The 27,929-nt window shown below is 34.9% G+C and overlaps 1 protein-coding gene across 8 annotated transcripts in view; it reads right to left on the bottom strand.

Moving 5' to 3' along the window:
• CACNA2D1 (calcium voltage-gated channel auxiliary subunit alpha2delta 1) overlaps nt 1–27,929 on the bottom strand; it is a 478,954-nt gene that overhangs the window by 155,418 nt on the left and 295,607 nt on the right. For all 8 annotated transcript variants that reach the window (XM_072759815.1, XM_072759809.1, XM_072759808.1 and 5 more), the window contains exon 6: nt 18,017–18,146. In XM_072759815.1, the coding sequence (XP_072615916.1) occupies nt 18,017–18,146 (130 nt within the window). The remainder of the gene's footprint in view (nt 1–18,016; nt 18,147–27,929) is intronic.

The following is a 27,929-nucleotide window of genomic DNA, read 5'->3' as shown; positions in this document are numbered from 1 at the left end:
ATACCAAATTTTAAAATCTCCTGTATTGTCTAGAACTTAACATCTTTTATTTAATAAATCTTTCAAAGGCATTATTAGTTGTTTGAACATAAAAATGTGTTCATTAAAACAAAAACTTGGCTAAAATTCACATTGTTGTATTCACTTCTAAACAACTCTTTCCTTTAGTTCAGAAAAAGTTGACATTTATGCTATCAACATTAAAATGTGGACTTTGGGAGTGTACTTTTTTCCTAGCTTCAGGTTATTTATTTATTTATTTTTGGTGGGTTGGAGAGGAGAGAGAGAGAGAGAGGGAGAGATAGAGAGAGAATGTGTGCATGAGCGGGAGAGAGGGGCAGAGGGAGAGCAAATAGCAGAACAGGAAACCCAACTTGTGGCTCAATCCCAGGACCCCGAGATCATGATCTGAACCAAAGGCAGATGCTTAATTGACAGGGCCTCCCAGGGACACCTAGCTTAAGGTATTTTTAACTGAAATTTGAATCAATACAAGTTGCTGGAAAAAGTTCTACACTTGAATGATATACATATATGAAAAACATATGTGTACTTATACAAAGTAAACCTGGGATCAAGTAGAAGATTTAAAATGGTATTCTAAATATTTCAATTTTCAGAATATTTCAGTTTTTATTTTTCTGGCAAATGCTTTATTGTAATTTTCTAAATAGAGCTTAGTAATTTTTCAAACATAATTTTTGAAAAGTATAAGTCATAGTTAAGACCAGGAGTTTGTGGTTATATATTTAAAATAAAATGGAATTTAAATATTTGGCACTCTTTTACATTGAAATCTATATATTACTATTTATACTAAAAACAAATGTAAATGCAGATATAACACATATGTAAATATAACATTCCTTTATAGACTCCTATCTTCAGGGATTCTTCTGTGTATTTATAGGATTATAGGAATAGATTAATTTTGTAGTTACTATACACTAACAAAAATTAAAGTCTATGTATATGTGATACCATACGTACAAAAAGAATTTGAAATTAAGAATGTCTTGGTCACAACACAATTTTCAACTTCCATACCTTTACTACTACAAAAGGTCTGAACTCAGCAGGGCCAAAATCTTGGGGATGTGGACAGGACATGATGGCTCACACACTATGTCTTCATTATTTACTCAGAAATTCAACAAATGAACACCAGTAAAATGCCAAATTAGAAATGGAATTCATAAAACAAATGAAAACCTAAAAGCTCCAAAATGGAGCCTTTATTTACTTATTTATTTAGGAACTTTTAAATAATATACTTCATCATTACAATGAAAATCATGAAGGCATATACTATTCCAATTTGACCCACTTAAAACCCTTAATTTTTTCAATTTTCATCAAGATTTTGTACTTCATTGTAAGAACTGATGGAAATATTTCAATAAAATATTTAAATACATAAATATATAAAGAATACATATTCCTTATAGACTGCTAACCCAGGTAAAACTTAAATCTTTTTGAGAATGTCTCCTAGCCTAGTGATTACAATGTACATGTTAGCTTAATTACATTTTGCCATAAATTATAAACAGTCTAATTGTGCCAGTATGTGTCATCACATACTTTAACAGTTTAATTTTGAGTTTTATAAAGCAAATTAATATATTAGAGACTATCATTTCAACATGTAAGATTTATGTATTTTTACAAGTACCTCAATTTGACTGTTGACTTGGACATAAACAAAAGTGTAGATTTAAAACTATCTGAAATTAATCTATTATTCAGTATGCCAAAAGAAGAAGCTGTGAGCTTTTGTTTTCCCTAAGCAGTCATATTTGAAAATCTAAAGAAAAGCAAAATAAAAGATTGAGAATAAGAGAATAAAAGTGTCCTTTATTTTATAGCTGTAGATAAATCTGTTGGATAAGGGATTTAAAATTTGGTAAATTTCAGGTTTTAAAATTTATTTTGGAGATACACCTTGAGATTAAAATTCTAATTTTCAAATATTTTGGAAAAAGTCCTGAGAAACAGAGGAAGATAGGAGGTTAGTCATTTTATAAAAAGAATGATGACACTAAGCCAAGTAGATGAAGAGTGAGATTTCGGAGCTTAGGTAGATAGAACTATCAGAATATATTTGATATGTGGTTGTATATATAAGTGTATTTACAGCGTACAATATGTACACATTAATCTATTCCTATAATCCTATAAATACACTATTTCAGTGCGTTAAATACCAAAGTAGTTTCTGTGTTCTTCTCACTCATCCTGCAGACAGCTTATTGTTGCTGGGATTCAGGTATAGAAGAGGTGTTACTTTCTGCAGTATGTCCTCATTCAACTCAGGGACCTAGACTTATAGAAATTTCATTCATTTCTACCCCTATGGTTATGGGGAGGGAAGAGACTTCCAGAAAATCTAATGCAAACATTTCAATTTGCCAGCTGAAAAATCACACAAAGCACTTCCACCATAACCCACTGGGCAGCACCAGCCAAGTACCTGTTACACGTAGGAAGAGGTGGGATGCTCCAATTGGTGTAAAAGAGAGACTCACAGACAGACGAGCAATGCAGTCTCTACTTTAGCATATAGCACAGAACACTCATTAAAAAATGCATTCATATAAAAAAATGCATTCACAGAATTTTTTTTTAATTTCATTAAAAACATAACCTATAAAATAGACAATCATGGCTTCTCTTTTAATTATGATTTACATAGAAGAACACAAAAGGAGCAACCTAATAAAAGGCTGAGCTAGGACTGTCTTTCGAATCATCTGTGGAACACAGTTCCATGGAAAACTTTGTTCTGATAAAGAGAGGAGAAAAAGTTGGCCACATATTGCAATTCTTGAAAGGGAGGGAGAAAATATTAAAATACCGTGATTGTGCTTTTATGTGACACATAGTCCAAATAACCCATCTTTGTACCTGATTCCTAATGGTTACCACATATAATTTATACTCTATGTAGTTCACTGCAATACTGTAATAAACTAAAATGCATGAGTCACGGTTATTTAACAGCCTTATTCTCATTCTTATATAATTAGATCCTTGTAAACTAGTATACATTTATTCAGACTTAGTACATAAAAATACAGATCACTTTCAATCTTAGTATATCCTTTTAGAGAAAGATAGAAACAATCTATGTAATGCCCTGAATAAAATATACCTAAATACCCAGATAGGTACTGCTAATGCTACTCATTCGTAAGAATTGGCTTTACGGTAGCAAAATGTTTTATCATTTATGTTTAGTAGACTAACTGAACTTCAAAGATTGAAAACTTATCAATTCAGAAATATACAACTTATTACACAAAAGATGACCTCACATTAAAAATTTCATGTTCTTCAAAGTAAATATACTTTCAAATTCAGAGTTTCAGACTCACAGTCTCATCATTAAAGTACTAAAATGTCAAAATCTGCTGAAGTTCATGTTCACAAGCTATGCAGGATATGTAATAACCTTGACCGAAGAGCTATAAAAAGAAACTAATATCAAATAATTCTAACGTAGTTCACTGATATTAGAATAAATTTAATTCTATCGTTCATCCTCTTTTATTGAATACTTATTAAAACATTGATTTTTTTTCTAAATATTTTATTTATTTATTCGTGAGAGACACACAGAGAGAGAGAGAGAGAGAGGCAGAGACACAGGCAGAGGGAGAAGCAGACTTCCTGCAAGGAGCATGATGTGGGACTCAATCCCGGGACTCCAGGATCTTGCCCTGGGCTGAAGGCAGGCACTCAACCGCTGAGCCACCTGGGCATCCCAAAACATTGATTTCTTTTAACTTGATGAATGACTGAATGAAAAAGAGGATATATGTGTGTGTGTGTGTGTGTGTGTGTGTGTGCGCATGCGTGCGTGCTCAATTCCACATTAAGAACTTTTAGTAGATGACATTATTTTTTATTAGAGCAGGATTAAAATTTTTTTAAAAGAAAATTTAGTTATAAATAAAGATTGATTGATGATTTTATTTATTTATTCAAGAAAGACACACAGAGAGAGGCAGAGAGGAACAGGCTCCCTGTGAGGATCCTGATGTGGAACTCGATCCCAGGACCCTGGGATCACGTCCTGAGCCAAAGACAGATGCTCAACCACTGAGTCACCCAGAGGCCCTACAATTTATTTACTTATTTGGGAGAGAGTGAGCATGCATTAAGGGGGAAAGGCAGACAGAGAGCGAAAGAGAGGGAATTTCAAGCAGACTCGATCCATGCGGAATGTGGATCCCTATTTGGGCTGGGTCATCACATGACTCTGAGATCACGGCCTGAGCCAAAATCACAAGTCAGATGCTTATGCAACCGAGCCACCAAGGTGCCCATATAGCTAAATTTTCTTAGGAAAATGAGAGCTGCTGATACAGGATAGATTTTGCTTAACACTCATCTAACGATGGTCTGCTTCTTTTGTGTCCTTTCTTTTAATCCTCTTGACAGATGTACCATGATATGTATTAAAATATTCTCACAAATGCTAACTATATTTTTGCTAAATCACTGTTTAAATATTCACTGGACTCTTATTTTCTTTTCATAATTTTAAAATTTCCCTACTCCGTGATTTTTTACTTTTGGTGCCATTCTGCTTTTCAATCTAATTTGTACTCCAAATTTCACCATTCTAGGACTTCTCAATTTTTCTACTTTAGAATAATCTTTTAAAAATCTTCAAAAACAATCTACAGCCTCCTTATGAAAATAACAAACATCAGACAATAAGTTGAATAAATTTAGACTCAAGATTTTAACAGGACTTGGTTTAAAAGCAACCTGTAATAGAAGTGAAATACAAATACGATGAGTGACTCTGACTTTACTACAACTAAAATAAAGAGCTGTCTGCATTAAGATGATTATATACCTAATATTCTGCTTGGTCTTAAAATTATAGATGGCTATCACTCAATTATATCAGTTGGATAGTTGAGAGAAGTTTCTAATTCTCCAACATTTTTGTAGATTATTTTGAATTATATTTTAAATTGATGATAAACAGTTTGGCCCTTTCAGGAATTACTTAATTTTCAAATAGCTATCAATCTTCTAGAATTAAGTGTGATGAAAAAAATCTGTTTTTTAACATGGTAATTTTATTCCCTAGGCTAGAAAACTGGTATAAGGTAATTACAAGAAAGGAAATTTTAGGTCAAAATACCAGAAATAATATATATGCAAAATTACTGCATAAAAGTTGCTCACATTTAGAAAGAATGAAAACATTTGTGTGTGTGTTTTTAAGGTTTTATTTATTTATTTGAGAGAGAGAGGGAGAGAGAGCGAGAGAGAGAGAGAGAGAGACCACAAGCAGAAGGGAGAGGCAGAGGGAAAGAGAGAAGCAAGCTCCTGCTGAGCTGGGAGCCGGAGGATGTGGGGCTCCATCCTAGGGTCTCAGGATCACAGCTGGAGCCAGAGGCAGATGCTTAACTGAATGAGCCACTCAGGTACCTCAAGAAAGCAATTTTGTAAGAAAATGTTATTTTAAATTTGATAACACAAAAACTCCAAATGATAAATGACAAAAATACAGGGGATAAAAGATTGTTTCCATTAACCTTTCCATTAGAAACAGGGAAAGGTGCATACCTGTCCTGAAAAATTATTCAAACACTAGTTTTTCTCGTCAGGTGTTTCTTAGCTTCGGGATGGAGCTGATAAGGAAAGACGGTCCAAAAATTGTATTATCCTGGAAGGAGGATGTTTGTCTATTAGTTAAGGACACCCTCTGATTTACAAAAGATCAAAATTAAATAAAGAAGTGATTTTAAGTATTAAAGATACCACTGAGGAGCGCTTGGGAGGCTTAGTCGGTTAAGAAGCCAACTCTTGATTTTGGCTCAGGTCATGATCTCAGGGACTTGAGATTAAGCCCCGGGTCAGGCTCCACATTCAGCAGGGCGTCCGCTTGAGGATTCACTCTCTCCTTCTAACTCTGCTTCTCCTCCCAGGAGAGAGCACACCCTGTCTCTCAAGTAAATAAATCTTTAAAATGAAACATAAAAAACAAAATAAAGATACCACTGAATACAAGATGAGTTTCTTCTAAAAGTAACGCCTTCCACTACTTATGTAACTCTCCTGGGGTCATATGTTCTATATCCCAAGTGGCCTAATAATTGCTAATCATTGCCAAATCATTGGCAGTGATTACCAAGAAAGTACAGAAACAACAACTGTTCTTCATAGACCTGGCAAGGTAGTAATGGAACATTTCCTCATTATGTTTCAGACTGGGAGATATAAGACAAGGGCCCCAGTGCTCATGGGGTTAATAAGGAACTTCTCTCCGCTTCCACTCACCACCAATGACAAGAAACAAAAACAATCTTTACACAGAATTGAAACAACCAGCAAGGCCTATGGTACTATCCTTCCAATGCTATACACCTTAAGCACTATTTTTTGTAAAGGGTCATATATTATTCATTAAGTTAAAATATAACTTCATTTGCTCTACTGATAGTAAATATTGCCTAAATCCAATTTCAATTCTTGTGTTACCCACAGCCCCTCAACTTTTAAAATATGATCTATCTTGAGACAAAATAGTGTTAGAATCTGGTCCATTCAAAATCTTTCTTTTTTAATAGAATTTTAGAAAGATCTTTTAAATGTATTTTATCTCCAGGGAGAAATCTAAGATTTTATACATGAGCAAAATGCCAGATGATTAAAAAATTCTCATCTCAAATTCCAGACCTCCATTTTCTCTCCAATTGTCAATCCCTTTTTAATTTGTTCTGAACAGTACTGTCAGTCTGTTTGGAAAGCTATTCTAATTTAAGATTTCATTATCTCTGTTCTTCAACCTTTGAATGGCCTGTCACTTGTTATACGCATCATAGAAAGCTAGCCAAGTACACTTCTGATTTCCAGCCATCAGACTTACAGAGGAATTGAATTGTACACATATCCTTTCATACCGTACCTCTATGTTCCCTATCAAATTTCTTTTTAGAAGAAAAAAAAACAGTAATTTTTACTTGTTGTTCCCACTAAACAGTAAGCAAAAGGGTAGCAATAACTGTTATAATTATTATAACAATAATATAATTATTATAACAATAATAATTGTTGTTCATTAATAAACTAAAAAAATTCAGAGTATTTTCTTTTTAACTCTGCTCCCAACAAAATATGAAAAACAAAAAGGAATTTAGAACATTTAACAACCATGTTGCACAATATTTGATCTCTCCCTTAAGAAAGGACACTGAGAAATATCAGTTCTGAAAACAAGTGAAGATCTAGGATGTTCCTTCATGAGTTATAGTATGCTAGACCAAGTGCTGCGATTTATGTGACCTAAACATGGGTGTAGCCTTATTAGATGAGGTTTTATATTTAATTCAATACCAAAATTATGGGGCATCTGGGTGGCAAAACTGGTTGTGTCTGCCTTCAGATCAGGTCATGATCTCGGAGTCTTGGGGATTGAGACCCAAGCTGGGGTCCCTGCTCCTTGGGGAGTCTGCATCTCCCTCTTCCTCTGTCTCTGCGTCTGCTTCCACTGCCACTGCCTCTGTTCATGCTTTCTCTCTCCCTCTAATAAATAAATCAAATCTTAAAAAAAAAAATAACCACGTATGTTAAATTCTTTAAACACCTTTCCAGGTACTCTTCACTTAGAGAACATTCTTCATGAAGCTCCTAAGAACAGGAGAATTTCCATTTGGCCAAATACGCAACAATAGGAGAATTTTGTAATGAAATATAGTACAAGAGACATACAATACATCATTATAAGCTATACGACGTTTTATGCCCCAATTTTGGCTGACATGGTAGGATCTACTAAGACTGGCTGAAGTATGTAGATGTTACTATTGTCCTGTAGCACCGTAGGTGGTTCTGAGGAGGCAAATCTGGAATGCTATCCAGGGCTATGGAACAAACTAGTATTAGGTTCTCACCATATAAAGATGTTTGCTAAGTCCAAGGAACTGCAGAAGAGGAGAACCCAGCAAGAAAGGTCTCAAAAACCCATAAAACCTCTCCTCAAAGAAAAAGTTTAAATTATGTCTAAGACCCATCATCTACCTAGCCGGGCCTTAAAGCCATCCAGCGGAGCAACAAAGATCTTCCTTTCCTTCCCCCTCCCCTCCTTGTTTCTCCCTGGGGAGGCAGGGGGTAAAATTCAGAGTGGCTGAGAAATGCCCACCCTCTTGGCCCCTTCTCTACTATGGGCTTTCTCATTAGCTCTCATCTAGGGTAGGGGAGGAGACTTAATACTAAGTCAAATTGGGAATTTGGGCTATCATGTGGCAATACACATTTTAATTTCTGAATTGAAACTTTTAAAACTATTTTTAGGACTTCAGGGACCATAGCTACTTCATTATTATAAAGTCCCCAGGAAAGTCACCATCATCCATAGTCATTCACTGAAAATGTTTAGGAGGCTAACAAAATAAAGTTAGATTATCACAACAAACCATGTGTCACACTTGTACAACAAAGTGATTCCTATAGAACACAAAGTGAGTTACAAATTTTATCAGAAGTATTGTGCCCACTTGTCATTAGTATAAAATTTTCTCAACAAAGAGATGATGTGAATTAAATGAAATATACACTTGTGTTAATGTGACATGGTCATTTAAAATGGAAAATATTGGGTAAAACAAATTTTGTTTAGAACATGCCAGAAAAATTCTGCTAGTAATAATGAGTAGTTGTCAAATAACATGGCAGGTGATGAAAAAGACAGAAGCAACCACCGTCATACGTGTTCACATAAAGGAGGGGAGTGAACCTTATAAATCAGTTCTTGAGATAACTATTATTTCTACCTTATTTTTAATGAGATCTATGGATTATTGTAATTCCAGATATAGTTATGGGTTAAAATATCCCTCAAGTTTCAATTAAGGGACAGAGATCCTTTGCAAATTGAACCAGGAACAGTGTTTCAAAATGTAATCAGACTGTAGTGTGCACAAAACAATATTATCTGCACAGAATGGTAAATCATTTGTCAGCACCATCTTGGACACTGGGCACCATGATTGAATGACTAGACAATCAGGTTGTAATAATAAGTCTTCTACCATCTTTTAAATGTGACAAAACAAAAATGAAACAAAAACCACACTTCACTAACTATAAATTTCAATCTCTACATCTGCAAAGCCTACATATCCACAAATAGCATAGGGAATTCTCTAGGAAAATCATCAATTTAATCATTGCTATGGAGGGTTAGAATTGAAAATTCATTGTTGTTCTAATCAAGTCACATCTGTTGAGTTTAGTGGAAATTAATTGCTTTCCAGGGCACAAGTGCTTCAAAGGGAAGTACAGAAACCACAATTCTGAATTAAAAATGAAAAAAAAAAAGTGGGGGTTGTAAATCTAAATATAGGAGGCAAGTATTTCTCAACTATTGTATTTCAGTACAAAGTATAAAATATCCAATTTAACTTTTTCATAGCTTTTTTTTTTCCTTATTCTTTTAAACTCTGAATTTAAGACTATAGTATTTTTTTTCTCAGGAAATAAATTTGGGTTTTAGGCATCCCTGAGTGCCATAACTAAACACCATTGACTGGGTGGCTTAAATGAGAAATTTATTTCCTCATAGTTCTGGAGGCGTAGATCAACGTGACTGCCTTTTTGACTTCTTATAATGGCATTCGCACTGGGCTTGTAGACAATTTCCTTCTTGTTATGTCTTCACATGAACTTTTGTGTGTGTGCGTGTGCGCACACATGTGTATGCATGTGTGTGCACGTGCATATATCATAACCTCTTTGTGTGTGTGTGCGTGTGCGCAGATGTTAGAACCTCTTCTTTTAAGGCCACCCATCCTGCAAGATTTAGGGCCTCAACTTCATCAACTCATTTTACCTTCATTACTTCCAAACAGCTCCCATATGTCTGTGTCCTCCCAAAATTCCCATGTGGAAGCTCTAACCCCCCCCCCCCATGTGACAACATTAGTAGGGGGGCCTTTGAGAAGTCTTCAGAGATAGATGAGTTCATGGAGACAGAACTTCGACAGTAGATTAGGGTCTTCATATGAAGAGGAAGAGAGATCAGAGCTTGTGTTCTCTCCCCATGTGTGCAAAGAAACGGTCATTTGAGCATAGAGCAAGATGGTGGCCATTTGTTAGCCAGAAAGAGAACCTTCTCTAGGAACTAAATCAGCTAGCACTTTGATCTCGGACTACAGAGCCTCTAGAACTGTAAGAAATAAAATATCTACTGTATAAGCCACTCAGTCTAAGGTATATTGTTAAAGCATACTAAACTACAACAGTAACAGTAAAAATCAGTCTTTGCAGTTATCCATTAGGCTACACGTGACAAGGCCTCTGCTGTCTTATTCACAAGGCCTTCCTTTTACCTATTTTATTTTTTTTATTTTTTTTTTTATGATAGTCACAGAGAGAGAGAGAGAGAGAGAGAGAGAGAGGCAGAGACATAGGCAGAGGAAGAAGCAGGCTCCATGCACAGGGAGCCTGATGTGGGATCCGATCCCGGGTCTCCAGGATCGCGCCCTGGGCCAAAGGCAGGTGCCAAACCGCTGCGCCACCCAGGGATCCCTTTTTACTATTTTAAAATACCAACTCCCCACTCCTAACCCAGGAACTACCTAACACCCTTCCCTGTTTTTATACAAAATATTTATTATTCTATCATATTGCCCATTCTATTGTTTATTTGCTCATTTTATGCTCCACTTCCATCCATTACAGGCAAATTAAAGAAAACATTCTATAATTTTTCTACTCATGATATGTATTGAACATATAAGAAACTAAAATTAGTAAAATTTCACTTAGTAGTTGCTTCTGAGGTAATTCAATAATACCATGTTTAATAAAACTAAAGAGGTCCAAGTTATCTCATCTTGAATGTTCCTAGATTTCTATACATATATAAGACAGTTTATAATATTTTACCTCAAACTTTTAATACTGCTTTATTATAGAAGTGTATTTTGTTTAGTACATATAAATATAATCTATATTATTTGGTATTTTGAGAACAGAGCACTATTTTGACTTTTGTCTATAGGTTATTTTTTTCCTGAGCTATCCTATAAATAAAATATTTGTTAAATAATATGCCAAATACAGATTGAAGATATTATACACTCGTGAGATAACTGAGATTGAAATCTATCAACAATCATTATGGTCAATATAATTTAAAAGAAGAGAATGCATTTTTCAAAACCAAACACTATGTGAAAAAAAACAATTAGGTCTATAGTTGATAGCTCTTGTCCTTTTTAGTTAACTTTTTAAAATCCATCTTGGTTATATTCAAACCAGCTACATTCAAAGTAATCTACCTTATTACTATTAATCATTTTAAGTTACACCAAGTAATCCTATTCCCCAAGGCTGCATTTCCTTCAGATCACTTATTATCCAAGAATTCACAATTTTACTCTTTAATTTTAGGGTTTTTTTTTCTATTATTCTCTTAAAGATTTTATTTATTCATGAGAAACAGAGAGAGAGAGAGGCAGAGACACAGGCAGAGGGAGAAGCAGGCTCCATGCAGGGAGCCCGACGTGGGACTCGATCCCAGGTCTCCAGGATCACACCCTGGGCCAAAGGAGGCACTAAACCACTGAGCCACCCAGGTTGCCCATTTAATTTCAGTTTTTTTTTTAAAAAAAAAAAAGACATATGGGACAAACTTCATTTCTAAAGCTAAATGCAATTTAAAAAATAATACTATACACTGAAAGTGAATATTATACAAATACCATGTAAAGTTTCTTCTCTTACAAAATGTATCTGGTGAAGCAATACTATAAAGTAACATCAGTCTAGTGAAATCTCTTCAAAGGGACTATAATTTGGAAAAAAAAAAAGATAGACTTGTGAGTACATACACTCCTCATGAATCCAGCCTTTTGCCTAAAAGCACCAAATATTTTTTTAAAAGATAGTTTTCATCTATCTTTACAACTGTTGGACCTGTAAAGTCATACAACCTTATTTTGAGGATGCCAATCAACTAAAATATTAAGTCTCTAAATCTATGGAAGAGATATTGCCCACTCTGTTATTTGTTGGAATAACAAAATAAGTTGTTTAAAACAAATGTAAGTTATTAATTGGCACTCTATAATTAAATAGTGTCCATCTCTTGGAACAGATTACTTGTTAAAATTTATGAAAATTGAAAAGCTATCTAATTGTCAGCAAAGGCAGGGCAGCTCTTTCCTCTAATTTTTAAACTGACATTTGAGACACTGTGGCTATAAAGACAAAATCAACATCAAGACAGACTGCAATAGGGATCCCGGGGTGGTGCAGCGGTTTAGTGCCTGCCTTTGGCCCAGGGCACAATCCTGGAGACCCCAGATCGAATCCCACGTTGGGCTCCCGGTGCGTGGAGCCTGCTTCTCCCTCTGCCTATGTCTCTGTCTCTCTGTGGGTGTGTTTGTGTGTGTGTGTGTGTGTGTGTGTGTGACTATCATAAATAAATAAAAATTAAAAAAAAAGACTGCAATGGCAGTATTAGTAATTTTAAGTAGTTCAATTTATAAAAAAATATCATTAGTAAAACAGATGAGACTTTAAAAGACAATTCCTGAAAATTCTGTCTTCCTTTATCAAAATGAATACTCCCTTGTGATAAAAGTTTCTTTCAATTTTTAAAATGGAAATAATTGCCTTGCTTACATTACAATATAAGGACAAAAATATTGAGTACCTGAATATGTTATGCAATTTGGAGTTACTATTTTCTCTTATTACTGTAAATTCTTTTGGAACTAGAATATGTTTATAAATATAAATATCTATTGATAAATGACTAAAGAGCATTCTATGAAGAGAGCTCCTATACCTGAATCTAAAGTGATTTAAGGGTCACCTGAGTGGCTCAATGGTTGAGTGTCTGCCTCTGGCTCAGGACATGATCCTGGGGTCCTGGGATCGAGTTCCACGTCGGGCTCCCTGCAGGGAGCCTGCTTTTCCCTCTGCCTGTGTCTCTGCCTCTCTCTCTGTCTCTTATGAATTAATAAATAAAACCTTTTCAAAAAATAAATAAAATGATTTAAAAAGTAAGTTCTGTGACTAAAACCAAATTGTCATAATATTCAATCCTTCTATTACTAGTTTCTACGTTGTTATTGTTAACAGTCCAACAGATAAATTAGATCTGAAAATTAAGTACGGTTTCAAAGCTCTCTAAATTAAAAGTACCAAAGAGTGAAATTCTCAAAAATGAACACTTTCCAATAGGGTTCTAATTAAATGTACTATTCTAAAACTTTAAATATATCAATGAGCAAAGATAATCACATTTCAATTCTTGGGACTTTAAAAAGTAATTGCCTTTTAGAAATTAGAACATGAAATTCCTTATGAGAATATAGTCACACATTGTCTCAGTGAAAGAAGAGGCTGTTTCCCTTCAGTTAAGCCTTCAATTAAAGTCAGCTTTCACATTTATTAAATTCAGAAACCTAGAACAATCCTGTAAATCTGCTATGTTCCAATGAACTGCAAGAATACCAGTAATTATTAAATTTCAAGATCTTGTTGACATTTTTTATTTTACTCCTGTGTCATTTACTCACACAGCCCATCTCATGGAATATGAATTTTAAAAGAGTAGAGGCCAGGCAAGGTCAGAGTCTTACTGATGAGATTTCAGCAAAGGGGAGAAACCAATATTAAGATAAATGAGACTAAATAAATAATCCAAGACAGAGTTTTTTACCTTCTTCTTTTATTTATTTTAATTTTATTTATTTATTTTTTAATCAAGACACATTCCCAAGCATGTCTTAGGACTTCTGGAAACACGTATTTAAATATTTTATCTTTTTTTCAAAATCAAAGTATTTTGTATTCCCTAAGATTATTAAAATCATCTTCTGTAGATATGTACAGTTTACTCTAAACTGGAAAGAAAAATACTTTTAAAATTCAAAACTCTTTTGCAATACACTAAAAAAAAAAAAAAGGCTTGGCTTGTGTATGCCATGTCACACTTAATATTATTTTAAAAATTATCTTTAGATGAAGACTTTAAATATGAATGCAATATAAAAAGAAAAAATCAAATAAAGAGGGAAAAAAGAGTAAGAAAATAAAGATTCTCAGGCAGAACACATTATTGTGGACAATTCAGGATAACAGAAGAGTTAAAATTAACTCAAATGTACAATATCAGGAATTTCAATTATCATAGTGACTAAAAATATAAAGATGGGAATTAGACTTTATCTGAAGTTTTATCCCATCCCTTACTAATAATATGGCCTTTCCTCAAAGACTGCTTCAGTTTTCCCCTTCTTCAAAATTACCCAAACTGTTATAGTAAATAAGGGAAATATTACATTAAAAACGGTTAGCATGGAGTCAAGCAACTACTCAACTCAAAAAACTGGTGTTATTAAATGAACTGGGCCAACTGAACTGTGGAGTCTTTCAGCCTCTGTTGTTCACAATAGGTATGCACAAGGAAACTTAGTAGGCTGGTAAATTAGGCTGTAATGATCTAGGGGAAAAATGAGATGTATTTTTGCATTTACTTCTCGAACCTGTCATTGAGAAACTAAGCAAGGTCACTTGGTCTTTATTTTGTCTGGGTAACCTACTCTGGAAGGGAAACCTTTCTTCTATTTGCAGTCTTCTTCTAATACTTTAACAAGAATCTCTAAGTTGAGAAATAAAGCAAGTTGAAAAGCAGTGTGAAAAATCTCATTTGGACGATTAGTTCCTGCATTTAAAGTTATTCTATAGGACTATGGCCCCAAACTGTTAATCATGATTAGCTTCAGGAGGTCCTATTTCTGGAGACCTTAATTTTCTATATTAAATATTTATGTTATATTAAAATTTGCCACCATGGTAAATGCTTTTTAGAAAGGGGGGATTTTAAAAAATGTGTCAAATACCCATAGCCTTCCTTGAGAATGCAATGAAAAATTTGAGGATTTCTTGACACTCCCTATTAGATTTCCTGAACCGCAGGGAAATTTTTCTACAGAGAGAGGAAAAAAGAAAAAAAGATTTACTGCTCTTTAGGAATGGGAGTGAGAGAAAGTATGAAGAGCCTCATTATTTTGTGCCTCTGAAGGTAGGGAACTGGCTGAATAGGCCAGTGGGGTAACTGAGTCTGTATAACATACCGGTCTGAAGTGCTGTCTCATGACCAGGAAGTAAGCTCCAGGCCATAGAGGGGCACCTCATGTGCCATACACACCAGGAACTATGCGCAAGGCCTCTTTCCAAGCCTCACCAGTGAAAGGTGTTCATGCCCAGCAAAGAACAGTGCTGTGGCCCACTGGCTCTTGCTGCCCTATCAACCTTGGGGAGAATTAGGGAGAACCAGCACTCAGGCAAAGCTCTCCAAAGCACCCATCCCTACCTCCCCAAACTGCTGGATCCACAAGCAAGCAGATTCAAACCATAATACAGTTAACCTTATTTTTCTTTTCTTTGGGAATGATAAACAGCAATCTATGGACTCGCTCAGAGAATCCATCTTGTCTGCTAATCCTGGACAGACTTCCTCTCTAAGAACGTAGGTGGTGAAGGAGCCAGGGTTCCATTCATGCCCTATTTATTTCAGTCATAGTGGTTCTTGCTTTAGTTTCTTTTACATACAAGTTCTCCATGTAAATATATATTCCATTTTTTTAAATATTTTATTTATGTATTCATGAGACACAGAGAGAGAGGCAGAGACACAGGCAGAGGGAGAAGCAGGCTCCCTGCAGGGAACCCAACGTGGGACTCAATCCTGGACCCTAGAATCACGCTCTGAGCCGAAGGCAGATGCTCAACCGCCGAGCCACCCAAGCATCCCCCAAATAAATATTTTGACAAAGTATTACATAAATTATTTGTGTGCACTTATGCTATGTAAAATCAGTGACTTTGAGTATCTTCTTAATAATACTGATTTTTAGAAGAAAAAAAATCCCCAAATATGAGGCAACAAAACAGAAATACAATAATGACAGCTTTGTAACAAACTGAAAACACTGACCCTGGCCTACAGTTTCTTCAACATAGTAATACAGGTCAAAAAAACAGTACCAAGGATATCCGTAAGAGTAGGACAAAAAAATATTTTGACTCAAAACTTCTATATCCAGCCGGTATGTTTGTTCTTCTAATGTGAATTCAACAGAAAGATACAATCTTTAAGTTATAAGATTATTTTGTTGGCATACCAAAAAAAAAAACAACTGGTGATAAAAAATCTGAAATGAATACAGATGAAATATTTTTTGAAGAATGAGTATCATATAGCTCAGTATGATCTGAATAGTTTTAACAGTTACAAAATGTAATTGCAAGTATCAAGAGAATTCTTTTAAAAAGTACACAATAAGCCAAGTTAAAAGAAAAAATCTGAACTTAAATCCCAGGTAATTCCTAAAAGGAATTCGCAGTAATGCTGTAAGTCTAATGTTTAATTCTCATGTAACAATAGAAACTACCTATACACATCATTTTGTTTCTATTGTCAATAGTGAAAGATCATACATTTAATATCTTAAAAGAACTGATAGGAAAAAAACATTATATATTTTTAAAAAATTAAAAAACAGAACACAATAATTTGATCAAGATGAGATTTGTTATGAAAAGAATGACACATGCACTTCAAATTCTCTTAATCAATCTCAGAGTGAATCCAAAATACAAATCATCATTTATTTTCTTAGTCCTGTACTCAGTCCCCTGTGCTTAAATAAACTTCAATTGTAATGAACAGTAACAATAAACAGTTAAATAGTACCTACTACTAGGCTGGAAAACAAGTGGATTAACTTACTTTAACCTCAGTCATCTTTTAGGTTAGTAATCTTAACCCCATTCTACAGGTGAGAAAACCCTTGCCCAGAAATTTAAAGGATTTGTGAGAGAAAAAATACTGCATGTGACGGGGCGCCTGGGTGGCTCAGGCGATCAGGTGTCTACTGCCAGCTCAGGTCATGATCCTCGGGTCGGGGGTTGGAGCCCCGCTTCAGGCTCCCTGCTCAGCGAGGAGTCTGCTCCTCTTCCTCCCTCTGCACACCGCCCCCCTTCCCTGCTTGCGCTCAATCTCTCTCTCTCTCTCTCTCTCTCTCTTTCTCTGTCTCTCAAGTAAATAACATCTTTTAAAAAGTACAAAGATCTAGTTTTGAACTCAGGCCACCTGGCTCCAGACCCCACGCGGTTCTGGGTATCCAATCACCGCACAGCCTCTCTACTTAAGGGGAACAGAAGAAACACACTTTAAAGATCTCAAGTGGTCCCTTCTTCTTACCCGTTACTTAGGCAAGAAGGCAGAGTAGGAACTGCCTAGAGAATGGTGGACCCGGAACACAGAGGCGTGACTGAACAAGGACCCTGCTCTCTGGGTCTCGGGTGGTCTTCATCCATGCAAACTGCCCTCGGGGCAATTCCTCACCAGCTTCCAGGCTCTGCCCTTACTAACAGAGGGCATCTTGGGCCCTGGCCCAGGCCCTGCCCTGTCCGCCTAAGGAGCTCCTTCCCTCTCTTTCTCTCAGTGGAGCCTTCTCAGCAAGTCTTCCACTCAGTGGTTCTCCACTTCAGTCTTTCTCCCACATTCATCTTGAGCCCACAGCGTATTGGGAGGCACGTGCTTTATCTATAAGCTGCGGTGAGGCAGCCAGACACATACACTTAAGATGTGGGTTTTAAATCTGAAATGTACCGCTCTCTCCCTTTACACTTTGTGTAAGTATACTTGCATTATAAACACTTGTGCTACGTAATTTGGATTTTTTAAAAACCCAATTTTACTAATTTTCAGTTTTGATGGCCATTGGGAAGGCAGAATGACTTCCTCAACAATGGGGTGGAAGGACATCTCCAAAGGATGTGGACTCTCCTACAAATATTCAGGGTGCGGCTACATGAACATAAACTGCTCATGAAAATCGAATTTCTTTTATAGGGAGTTGAGCACAGAATCTTACAGGACACTTAAACAAAACGGTACCAAATCGGAGAACAAAAACAGACAAGACCGCGGTATTCCAACAGCAGTCCAAATCCGTTTACTTACAGCCCTCATAGATGTCAGTGGGGATATGGACTGCTGCATGTTGATAGGATATCTGTCGTCCAAAATTAGCATCATCAATAAAAACAGGTTTTATCCTCTGGCTGCCTGGCTCACTCTCATTTTTTTCAGGCTGTATTAGAGAAGACAGACAATAAAAAGAATGTTACAACTTAAGATAACAGATACTCCACATTCATTCTTCATTTGACAAATGCACAGTCTTCAAAAAAAAATAGATGTATAAGAATATTTAAAAATACAGTACTGGGGTGCCTGGGTGGCTCACTCGGTTAAGCATCTGCCTTCGGCTCAGGTCACAATCCTGAGTCCCAGAATAGAGTCCTATGTCTGGCTCCCTGCTTAGAGGGGAGTCGGCTTCTCCCTCTGCCCCTCCCCTGCTCATGTGCCTCTGCTCTCTCAAATAAGTAAAATCTTAATATATATGTATATGTATATATATATATAGTACCATGATGACATCTAACTAGACTTACTGTGCTACTCATTTTGCAATATATACCAGTATCAGTAATTGTGTCATACACTTGAAACTATTATGCTATATATTAAGTATATCACAGTAAAAAAAAGAAACCCCGTAGAAGAAATATTGTAAAAAATAAATAAATAAGTAGAATACAGTACCATGATGACATCAGGTACACAAATTATATTCGGGCATCAGAATTAGCATTATCTTTATATTATTCACATTAAAATCTAACTTCTCTCCTCATTTCTTCAATGTTGGAGTCACTCAGGATCATCCTAAGGACACCAGAGCTTTTTCATACACGGTACTTATTAAAATATGCATTTACAGAACGGAATTTATTCCTTTAAATACAATTGAATTAAAATTACCCCTCAATATAAATTTCACTATCTATGTTACTAAAATTTTATATGCAGTTGCAGACAATTCTTGGCTTGACCACTTATGGTAAACATGACTGCCAAAAGCCAGCAATGAAGGATTATTTTGTATCATGTTCCCTTGATTTTTGCAAGCTTTCCATTTGTAAATTTTTGTTTTGTTTTGTTTTAAAAATAAAGTATACCAGAAAGGATCTTCTGTAACTAAGCACAATTACATCCTAACTGCAACCATTTCTGTCTCCTGAGGTAGCAGGTAAGCTCCAATCAATAATGATTCAAGAAAAGCCCATAGGAGTTTAAGGTTGAAGATTAATTTTCTACCTATTCAAACTAGGCTTTTGATACTGAATTAGCTTATGGCCCTCCCCTGGCAGGAAAAGAGAATCACATTCATTTATCCAAAATGTATCTCTGTAATGGTTTTGTTGTTTTTGCTAATTATGTTAAATATTTTTTTCAGTTCAAATACAGTTATTTTAAACTCTGCCCTTTTTAAAATTTAAGTTCATACTTTTATTTTCAACTCAATGTTAGACACTGTTTTCCATCTTCCAAAGGTAATCTCCTCAAAACCAAACTGAAAAAAACAAATCAAATTGGACTCTTTTTGGCAGCACACTACAGTGATGATACAAGTGATAAACAAGAGAAAAGACATAATTGGACAACCAGAAAATTTCCTAAGAAGACTGGAAGAAAGTGCCAACAACATGAAGTCAGCAGGTTTACGAAGAACTAAATGCACAACTGTCCATACAGCTCTGAAAACTTAAATGACTAAAGAACACATTAGTATCCTGAGATATTTAGAGAAATGCCATTCACTATCTAAATCGGGAAACAAGTTAAATGTTCAACAATAGCACGTCACAATTATCAGAGATACAATCGTGTGTTATTAAGTAATATAAATGACTGATTACATTGGGAATGCACATATAAACTGTGTAACTTTAAAAAGGAAATGTTAAGCAAAAAGGAGGAAAAAAGATCTATTATTTTGAGAGAAAGAGGTAGAGGGAGAAATGATGGATGAATACAGAGTAAATGGTACAAGCACTATTGTTGGTTTTATAGTTATGAAATATAACTATGTTTCATGTTTGTATTCTCTTGCTTTTTCCAATAATACAATGAACATGTGATTGTAATGAAAAAATGTTAAATTTTGTTTTATGTCCTTTGTAGAGTGCTATTAAGCATTATATGATTATCTTACTAAAGTAAAAGTTGTTTCCTCTGAATCCTCTCACACTTAAAAATAGCAAGTTTTTTATTTTTATTTTTTTAAGCACCAAGTTTTAAATACACTTTATAGAGATTCTTACACTTTTAAATCACCATATAAAGAGCTTTTAGGAATAACTAAAACAATAAGGTAGTTTTCAAAATAATTTTAAAAAATTAATAATGTACTTCTCAATTTTCTCAATTTGTATAATCATGTATCAGGACTAGTTTTAATGCACAGTTGGTAAGTATATAAAGAAAAAAAATAATACAGCTTCTCTCTGTGGTTCTCCCTGTTATAGTCTCCATGAATTATTTTCATGAAGATATTAGACTTTCTAAATGTACCTCATTTATTTTCTTAAACCTACGAAATTACTGTGACTTATGATGATACCATCACTAGCTATGTCTCTGCCCATCTTGATATATTATGGCATTATATGATATAATGAAAATATAGCAAATATTAGATACAAAAAAAGTGAGAAAAGGAATTTGAAGAAAAGCTTAACATATGTTGTTTAATATGTTAATTAAAAGTTTCAAATAAATTCTCCTGCAATTGAAATTTCCTATTTACCAGAACATACAAGAAGAAAAAATAAGCATATCTCTTTCCAACATTTTCCCCCATAAATTTGTCTCTTGAATTCTACAGACTACCATATATAAATGTATACAGAGAAACTGAATGGGCCTACTGTAAAATATAATTGAATGCATTTATTAGAACACACAAGTGAAACATGATAAGTATGTTTCTCATACTATGCATCTCAATATAATTCCAGTCATTAAATAATAGATTAGATCACTCAAAGACCCAAGTACAAGCCAGTTTTGAATGGGTAGGCCATTCAATTTCACAAGCAGTACATATTAGCAAATTTAATTTGGAAAGGCAAAATAATAAGTCTGTGACAGACGCAAAAGGCTCTTGCATATTTAATATATTGATCTCAAATGAAACATTGATAAAATTGGTATTTATACTAATATATTTGTTTTTAATATCTTGTTACCTTTATCACATGAACTTAACATGTAAAAAATATTCTACTGATAGAATGTTTATTTTTTTAACTGATAGCAAAATGTTTAGAAAATAAAAGCTTATATATATTTTACCTAAATTGCAATAGAAAGTATCTTAATCACTGTCACAATTCACATTGCACATGCTCAACTAGAAACTCTGTTCACAATCATACCATGGTTAAGTTCAGCTCCCTTGCTCTCTTATTTTTCTGTGTTCCATAACACTGTGCAAGTATTAGTTGATACTGAGTAAGAATGGTTCACTGAGACTCTCTATGTAAGTAACACAATTGGTATTTCGATCTCCCTAGTGAAAAGAGTTAAATAGATTAGTTCTTGTGTAATGATCCAAATACTTACATAACTAGAGACTAGAGCCTGGTGTACACTTCTCCAGTATGTGTTTTAAAATTTCTGCCTCTAAACACATCTTTTTCTTTTTCATAACTATTTCATAGATATTTTTATAATAGAGATCTGCAACTTTAACACAATGTAGCCATAACTGATTTTAGATATTTATTTATTTAGTTATTTAGTTAGTTGTTAGTTTTACTAGTATTCCCAATATCAAATAAAAATTTGGATATATGCCCTTTAGGCATATTATATCATCCAATATAAATAATTACCATGCATATATTATATTTAAAAAGGACTTTCTTAGTCACTAAATCTAAAAAGTCTGTTATACCAGGATGTTGGCATCAACTCCATGGATTAAAAAGCAATGTTGCCTATGTAACCACTAGTTTACCGTTGGTATCTTAACCATTCTGTGATGTTCCATTAGTTAAAGCTGGGTACCTGTTCTGACCCTACAGAGGAAAGCCTCCTTCTTTTTAAGATTTATTTATTTGACAGAGAGAGAGAAAGAGAGAGAGATGTAAAGGGCAGAGGGAGAGGGGGAGAGAGAATCTCAAGCAGAGTCTGTATGGAGTGCAGAGCCTGACTCAGTGCTCAATCTCCCAACCCCGAGATCATGACCTAAACTGAAACTAAGAGTTGGATGCTTATCTGACTGAGCCAATCAGGTGCCCTGAAAGTCTTCTTTTTAGTAGTAAGTCATTTGCATCAATTAGAAATGGAAATTCATCAAAACACCTGCCAGCTGACCATGCCAAATTAATGAATAATGAATAGAGAGAAAAAGGTGCTGAGCATCATCCAGCCTAATCATTCTGGTCAGGTTGTAAGGCCAAGCTGAATATTAAATAATGAATCCAGTTACAGTGGCAGTAAGAACATTGTTGTGTCTCTTGACTTAATTGGTTTACGTTGCTATTTTCACCTTGAAGATGGTCTGATTCAGGGAAGTATCCCCTGGATGACTAGTATTAGAAAAGAAACACAAATTGAAGGACAGTCTAAATTACATAGTAAAGAATCAATATAACATTTGAACTTTGTTTTACTAAATCATAAGAAGAGCATTTTTAAATTATAAATTTAATAAATGCCCATATTGCCTTTGCAGAAATGTATGAGTTTAGCGAATCATAATATGTTCGATGAAGAAACAAGAGGTTTTAAAAAATGAATTCAGAGGATTTCTCCAGTTCTTCAGGTAATTAAAAAGTTATAATTCCTCAGGTTTACCTTGCAGAAAAAGTATGACATTAATTCTTCAGAAGCAATTTACTCAATGCATTAATAAAAAAGTTTTAAGGTTAACATGAAAAGCAAATTTATAACATTAGTAGTCAAAAGAAAAATCAAAGAAACAATTCTAGTTCTTTTTTTTAAAGATTTTATTTATTTATTCATGACAGACACACAGAGAGAGGCAGAGACACAGGCAGAGGGAGAAGCAGGCTCTCTGCAGGGAGCCCCATGGGGGACTGGATCCTGGACCTCCGAGATCATGCCTTGAGCAGAAGGCAGAAGCTCAACCACTGAGCTACCCAGGTGCCCGAAACAATTCTAGTTCTTAAAGATTATATTCATTGTTAAACCTTTACATAATCTTCTATTACTAATTACAACATACAAAAGAGATAGAAGAAACAGGCTGAAATAATCAGACTTTGAGGGGAAAGGGGAAGAGTAAGCAGCTGAAACTCCACAATAACAAACAGAGCAAGTTAAGAAGTATTGTAGAGGGTATTAAAGCAATATATTGTATTTTATATTATATTATATTATATTATATTATATTATATTATATACACACACACACATACACACTGTATATATACTGTTTCCAAATAGGACAGGGAGTGAAAAACAAGTATGGATGTGAAATAAAACCAAACTCAATTAACTGAAAAAGGGATACTAGTCACTGCAATAACTTGTTTATTAAATTATATTAAAAAACCAAAATAGACATTGCTTAAATGAAGTGTATTAAGGTTCTTGCTGATAAAGATTACCATGATAACATTCAAACAAGCTAAAATACAAAATCTGAGAACATCCTCAAAATAGATTGATGTAATTTTAGTTTGCATGATGGATGAAGGTATGTAAACCACCTATCCCAGGACCTAGCACACAAGGAGAATGAGAGCCCTTGGAATCCCAATACAGGTAAGTGTGTTCACAGGAAGGGTTGCGGCCTGGTTTAAAACATGCCACATGGCATATGAGATTTTCAAACCACCTGCATAAGAAAAGCATGTCATACTATCCTATGTATATATATTTAAATAGTTTTATTTTATTTTAAATAGTTATTTAAATATAAATATTTTATATATAAATATTTAAACTAAATTTTGGGGAAAGGCTGATAGGATATTTTTCTCCACTAAGGAATTATGAAATGGTATCTTACATATGAAAAGAACTATGTGATTTTAGAGAGTCTAGAAGTTCAATACAGCACTTCTCCATGGAAACCATACCGTCTTATTTATATTTCAAAAAGAAAACATTTAAATGAAGCCATTCTACTTCTAAAAAATTAAAAGCACAATTTTATATTCTAAATATTAGAATAGACAAATATACTTTATTAAATATTGTCAGAGCAAAAGGTTTAAAAAAAAACTACAGAGGAGGAAGATCAATCATTTTCCCTTGATATCCAAGGCAAAGAGTGCCTAATGCCATATAATTAAGGTATAATCATAGAGCCTAGACTCCAGGTCTGCAATATCCCCACCATACTCACATGAAATGAAAACCTGCCTATGGCCTGCAAGACTCCATATGATGTATTTCTTGCCTGACAACTCTTCCACTTTTCATATCCTTGCCCATGATGTTCCTACCATACCTGGCCTGTTTTCTGGTCTCTCCACTACCATGCTCTTCCTGGTCCAAATATCCTTGCTGTTTCTTTTGCCTCATGTCTTCCTGACTCCCTTTCACAGCACTAGTGCATTTTTCAGATCACAGTTGAAAAATCCTTTCTTGGAGATCCTCCATCTAAATTACCCCCATAGAATCCTGAATATATTACTCCATTTATCACCTTCAGAGCACTAATCTAACTGCAATTATTTAACCTTTTCTTTGCCCTACATTTGCAATCTCATTACACTAAAATACAATCTCCCTGAGAGCAAGAGACCTCATTGGCATTGTTTAGTTGTATCCCTGGCACCTAGACTATTGCTTAGAACTGTATTAGCCTGCCACATTTTTAGTTTTTCTGAGTGAATAAATAAACTTGAACCTATGTTTCCTGGCCGCCAAACTTATGCTTTTTCTATTTCAGTATGAAGCAAGCACAAAAGTTGGAAGCAATCTGGTAAATGGACAAACAGTGTGTCAGTCAGGAATCTAGGTTCTCATTTTCATTTCAATTCTCAAACCTTGCTCACTCTTTTTCCTTCCTTCCTTCCTTCCTTCCTTCCTTCCTTCCTTCCTTCCTTCCTTCCCTCCTTCCTTCTTCTTTCTCTCTTTTTCTTTTAACAAAAGAGAAGAGAAAAAGATCTGTAAAAATCATTCTAGCTCTGAAATTTCTAATTCTGCAATCAATGAATTTTAACTTAAAGCGAATTATTACAAATTGTTTTTAAATGCCAAGTAACTGCAAGAACATGTAAATGGTGGAATGCTGGTATAGAGAAGCATTTACCAAGGGAGTCTCTCCTTAACCGAAGCCATTGCCCCTGGTGATTTGCACCTTAATTTAGGGCAATACATTTGTAGTGTAGAGCTACAGACATCAATCAGTCAGACAATTTGTAGCCGAACATGAATTAAAACATCAGTTGGACATTAACGCCTCAATTTCAGACTTTATTTTTTACTTTCCTTCACCGTTAATCAAGGCCACCGTTTTGATACGAATTTAAACGAAAATGAATGTCCCATGTGTCCTTGGTCTCCAAGAGAATCATTGGAGGGTTGGAAGAAGACACTAGAACTTACTCCTATTTCTAGCAAATGAAATATGAAAAAAAATTAAAGTCTTCTAATATGGACTATATGGATTGACTTACCACTCCCCTCCACCTGCCTTACTGACTGCTGTGAGCTGGTCTCAGGTCACCTGTCACACTGCAGGTCCCACAAGAAGAGAGAGGAAACCCCTTACACTGACATCTTAAGGGCTGTCTTCTCACTGGATGGTCGCTTTCACTGTAGTACTCTATCCTTGGCATGTATGTTTACGTGTTACCTTCTCTGGTTTAACCTATTTCACATGGGCCAGTAATTCTAGAAGATCTTTGCAAATTCATAATTATCGAAGATCAAATGCTAGTAATGGAAGCTGCACTGAACAAAAAGTTAAGGACAGAGATGATGCTTCTATTTCCAGCACTGACTCTTCTTTAGCCTCATTACAACATAGGAACTGTGGCCCCACTAGTTCAATTAGGCGAGTCAGTCAAAAAAGATACTATTATCAATTTGGATTTATATTTATTATTGAATAATAGTGCCCCATGGTCATGTGACTTATCGAGATATTTCCCATGGTAATATGAGGTCATCATAATTTCCAAAGGCATTTAATACCTAACCATCCCGGAAAAATGCTTATGCTTTTTCTTATAGTGATTTTTTTTATCTTATAGTGATTTTTTAATGCCATATGCCCTTAAACTTATACTTTGTAAAGTCTCACTAAACTTTTAAAGCCTCTTTTGAGCCTTGTCAAAATATATCAGTTGACAGTATTAACTATTAGCTGAACTAACAAACATACTAGTTCAGTAGTACATATACAGAATTTATAAGTAAATATTCTTATATCAGGAGGTGCACTTAATATGTGCAAACCAAAAAAAAAGGATGAAGATACCATTCAAAACAATTCAGTCCCTATCTTTGTGCAGCCTACTAACTTTTACACAGGTTAAATATAAAATGCCCATATGATGCCAGTGAATTTTCCAAACTTAATGAATGTTTACAGAGTTCTAAATAAAGGTACCATACACTACTTCTGAAAAGAAAGAACTGGGGGTGCTGGGGTGACTCTGTCGGTTAAGCATCCAACTCTTGGTTTCAACTCAGGCCATGATCTCAGGGCCCTGGGATGGAGTCCCACATCAGGCTCTGCACTGGGCATGGAGTCTGCTCAGGGTTCTCTCTCCCTCGCTCTCCCCTGACCCCTTCCTCGGCTCATTCTCTCTCTAAAAACAATTTTTTTAAAATAAAAAGTCTTTGAAAAGAAAGAAGTGGATATGGAATCTAAAAGAGAATTATATATGCCACTTCTCCCAACAACTGAGAATCAATGTTTAAACTATCCTTGCAAAAGGAGTGTATGCCCAAGAGCACAAAGCGTTAGAAAACTGCCAAAAGAGACTCAAAAAATTTTAAAACCTTCAAAAACCAAAAGGCAGAAATCCTAGAAGAAACAGAACCTAATCTAAGCTATCTTTTTACTACTTTCATGTTTGTTTGTTTTCTCCCCAGCGAACCTTAATGTGGCTATATTTCACACAGTGGTGCCTGCAGACTTTTAAGTATCAATAGTAAATACCACTTGCAGATAGTGGATCAGATCAGTGAGGATTTATGATGCCAAGTCTAACAATCTTTTCAATCCTACAGCTCATATTTTACCCACTGCAAATCACCTTAAACAAATAACTGTCAATGAGGAAGCCGATTAGATAAAATACAAACCAAATAATTAAACAAGGACAGAATAATGAGTAGGCATAATAAATTAAAATTTTAAATCAAAACTCTCAAAAGATTGTAACCTTCAGTCTTATAACAGCCGCATCAGGGCCCTTTCTCATCTCCCAAAGGTGCCCCAGGTAGAGGCAGGGTGGCAAGAATAGTGACACATGACTCTCGCTATGGATCATACCATCAGCATGACATTCAATTCCCTGCATAATCAAATACCATGTGTGTGACACTGGGCAGGTCTCTTGAGCTCATTAAATTGTATTTGTCTTATCTGAAAATCATTAAAATAATAGTATATGTCCGAATGCATTAGTGTGGACTTTAAAAGGTGCACTGTATATAAAACACTTACTGCCTAGTATAGAATAAGCATATATATGTTGAGTATTGTTACAATCCAAACATATAGCATCCAAAATATTTAAACCATTTATTTTAAACTAATACACAGAGCATTTCTGATTAAACCAATTACTATTCAGAAGCAATTTAATATTCGATTTCTCTGCCATCACCTATGTGAGGAATCAATGTCAGTCATCAACAGAGTCTGAAGTAAAGGTCGCATATTATAAGATAGTGTAAAAAAAAAGAAAAGAAACTTTTGCTTAATTCTTTCATTAATAATTAGAATAGACTGAGTTGCTGTTTGATACATACCTCTACTAGCTCATTCTACAATCACATTTGTCTCTCTAAAATAAAATAAAATCAT

This window comes from Vulpes vulpes, chromosome 5 (assembly GCF_048418805.1).
Source record: "Vulpes vulpes isolate BD-2025 chromosome 5, VulVul3, whole genome shotgun sequence".
In the NCBI taxonomy this organism is placed as follows: domain Eukaryota; kingdom Metazoa; phylum Chordata; class Mammalia; order Carnivora; family Canidae; genus Vulpes; species Vulpes vulpes.
Note: the sequence above shows the minus strand (reverse complement) of the source record. Positions and strands in the feature narration are given on the sequence as shown.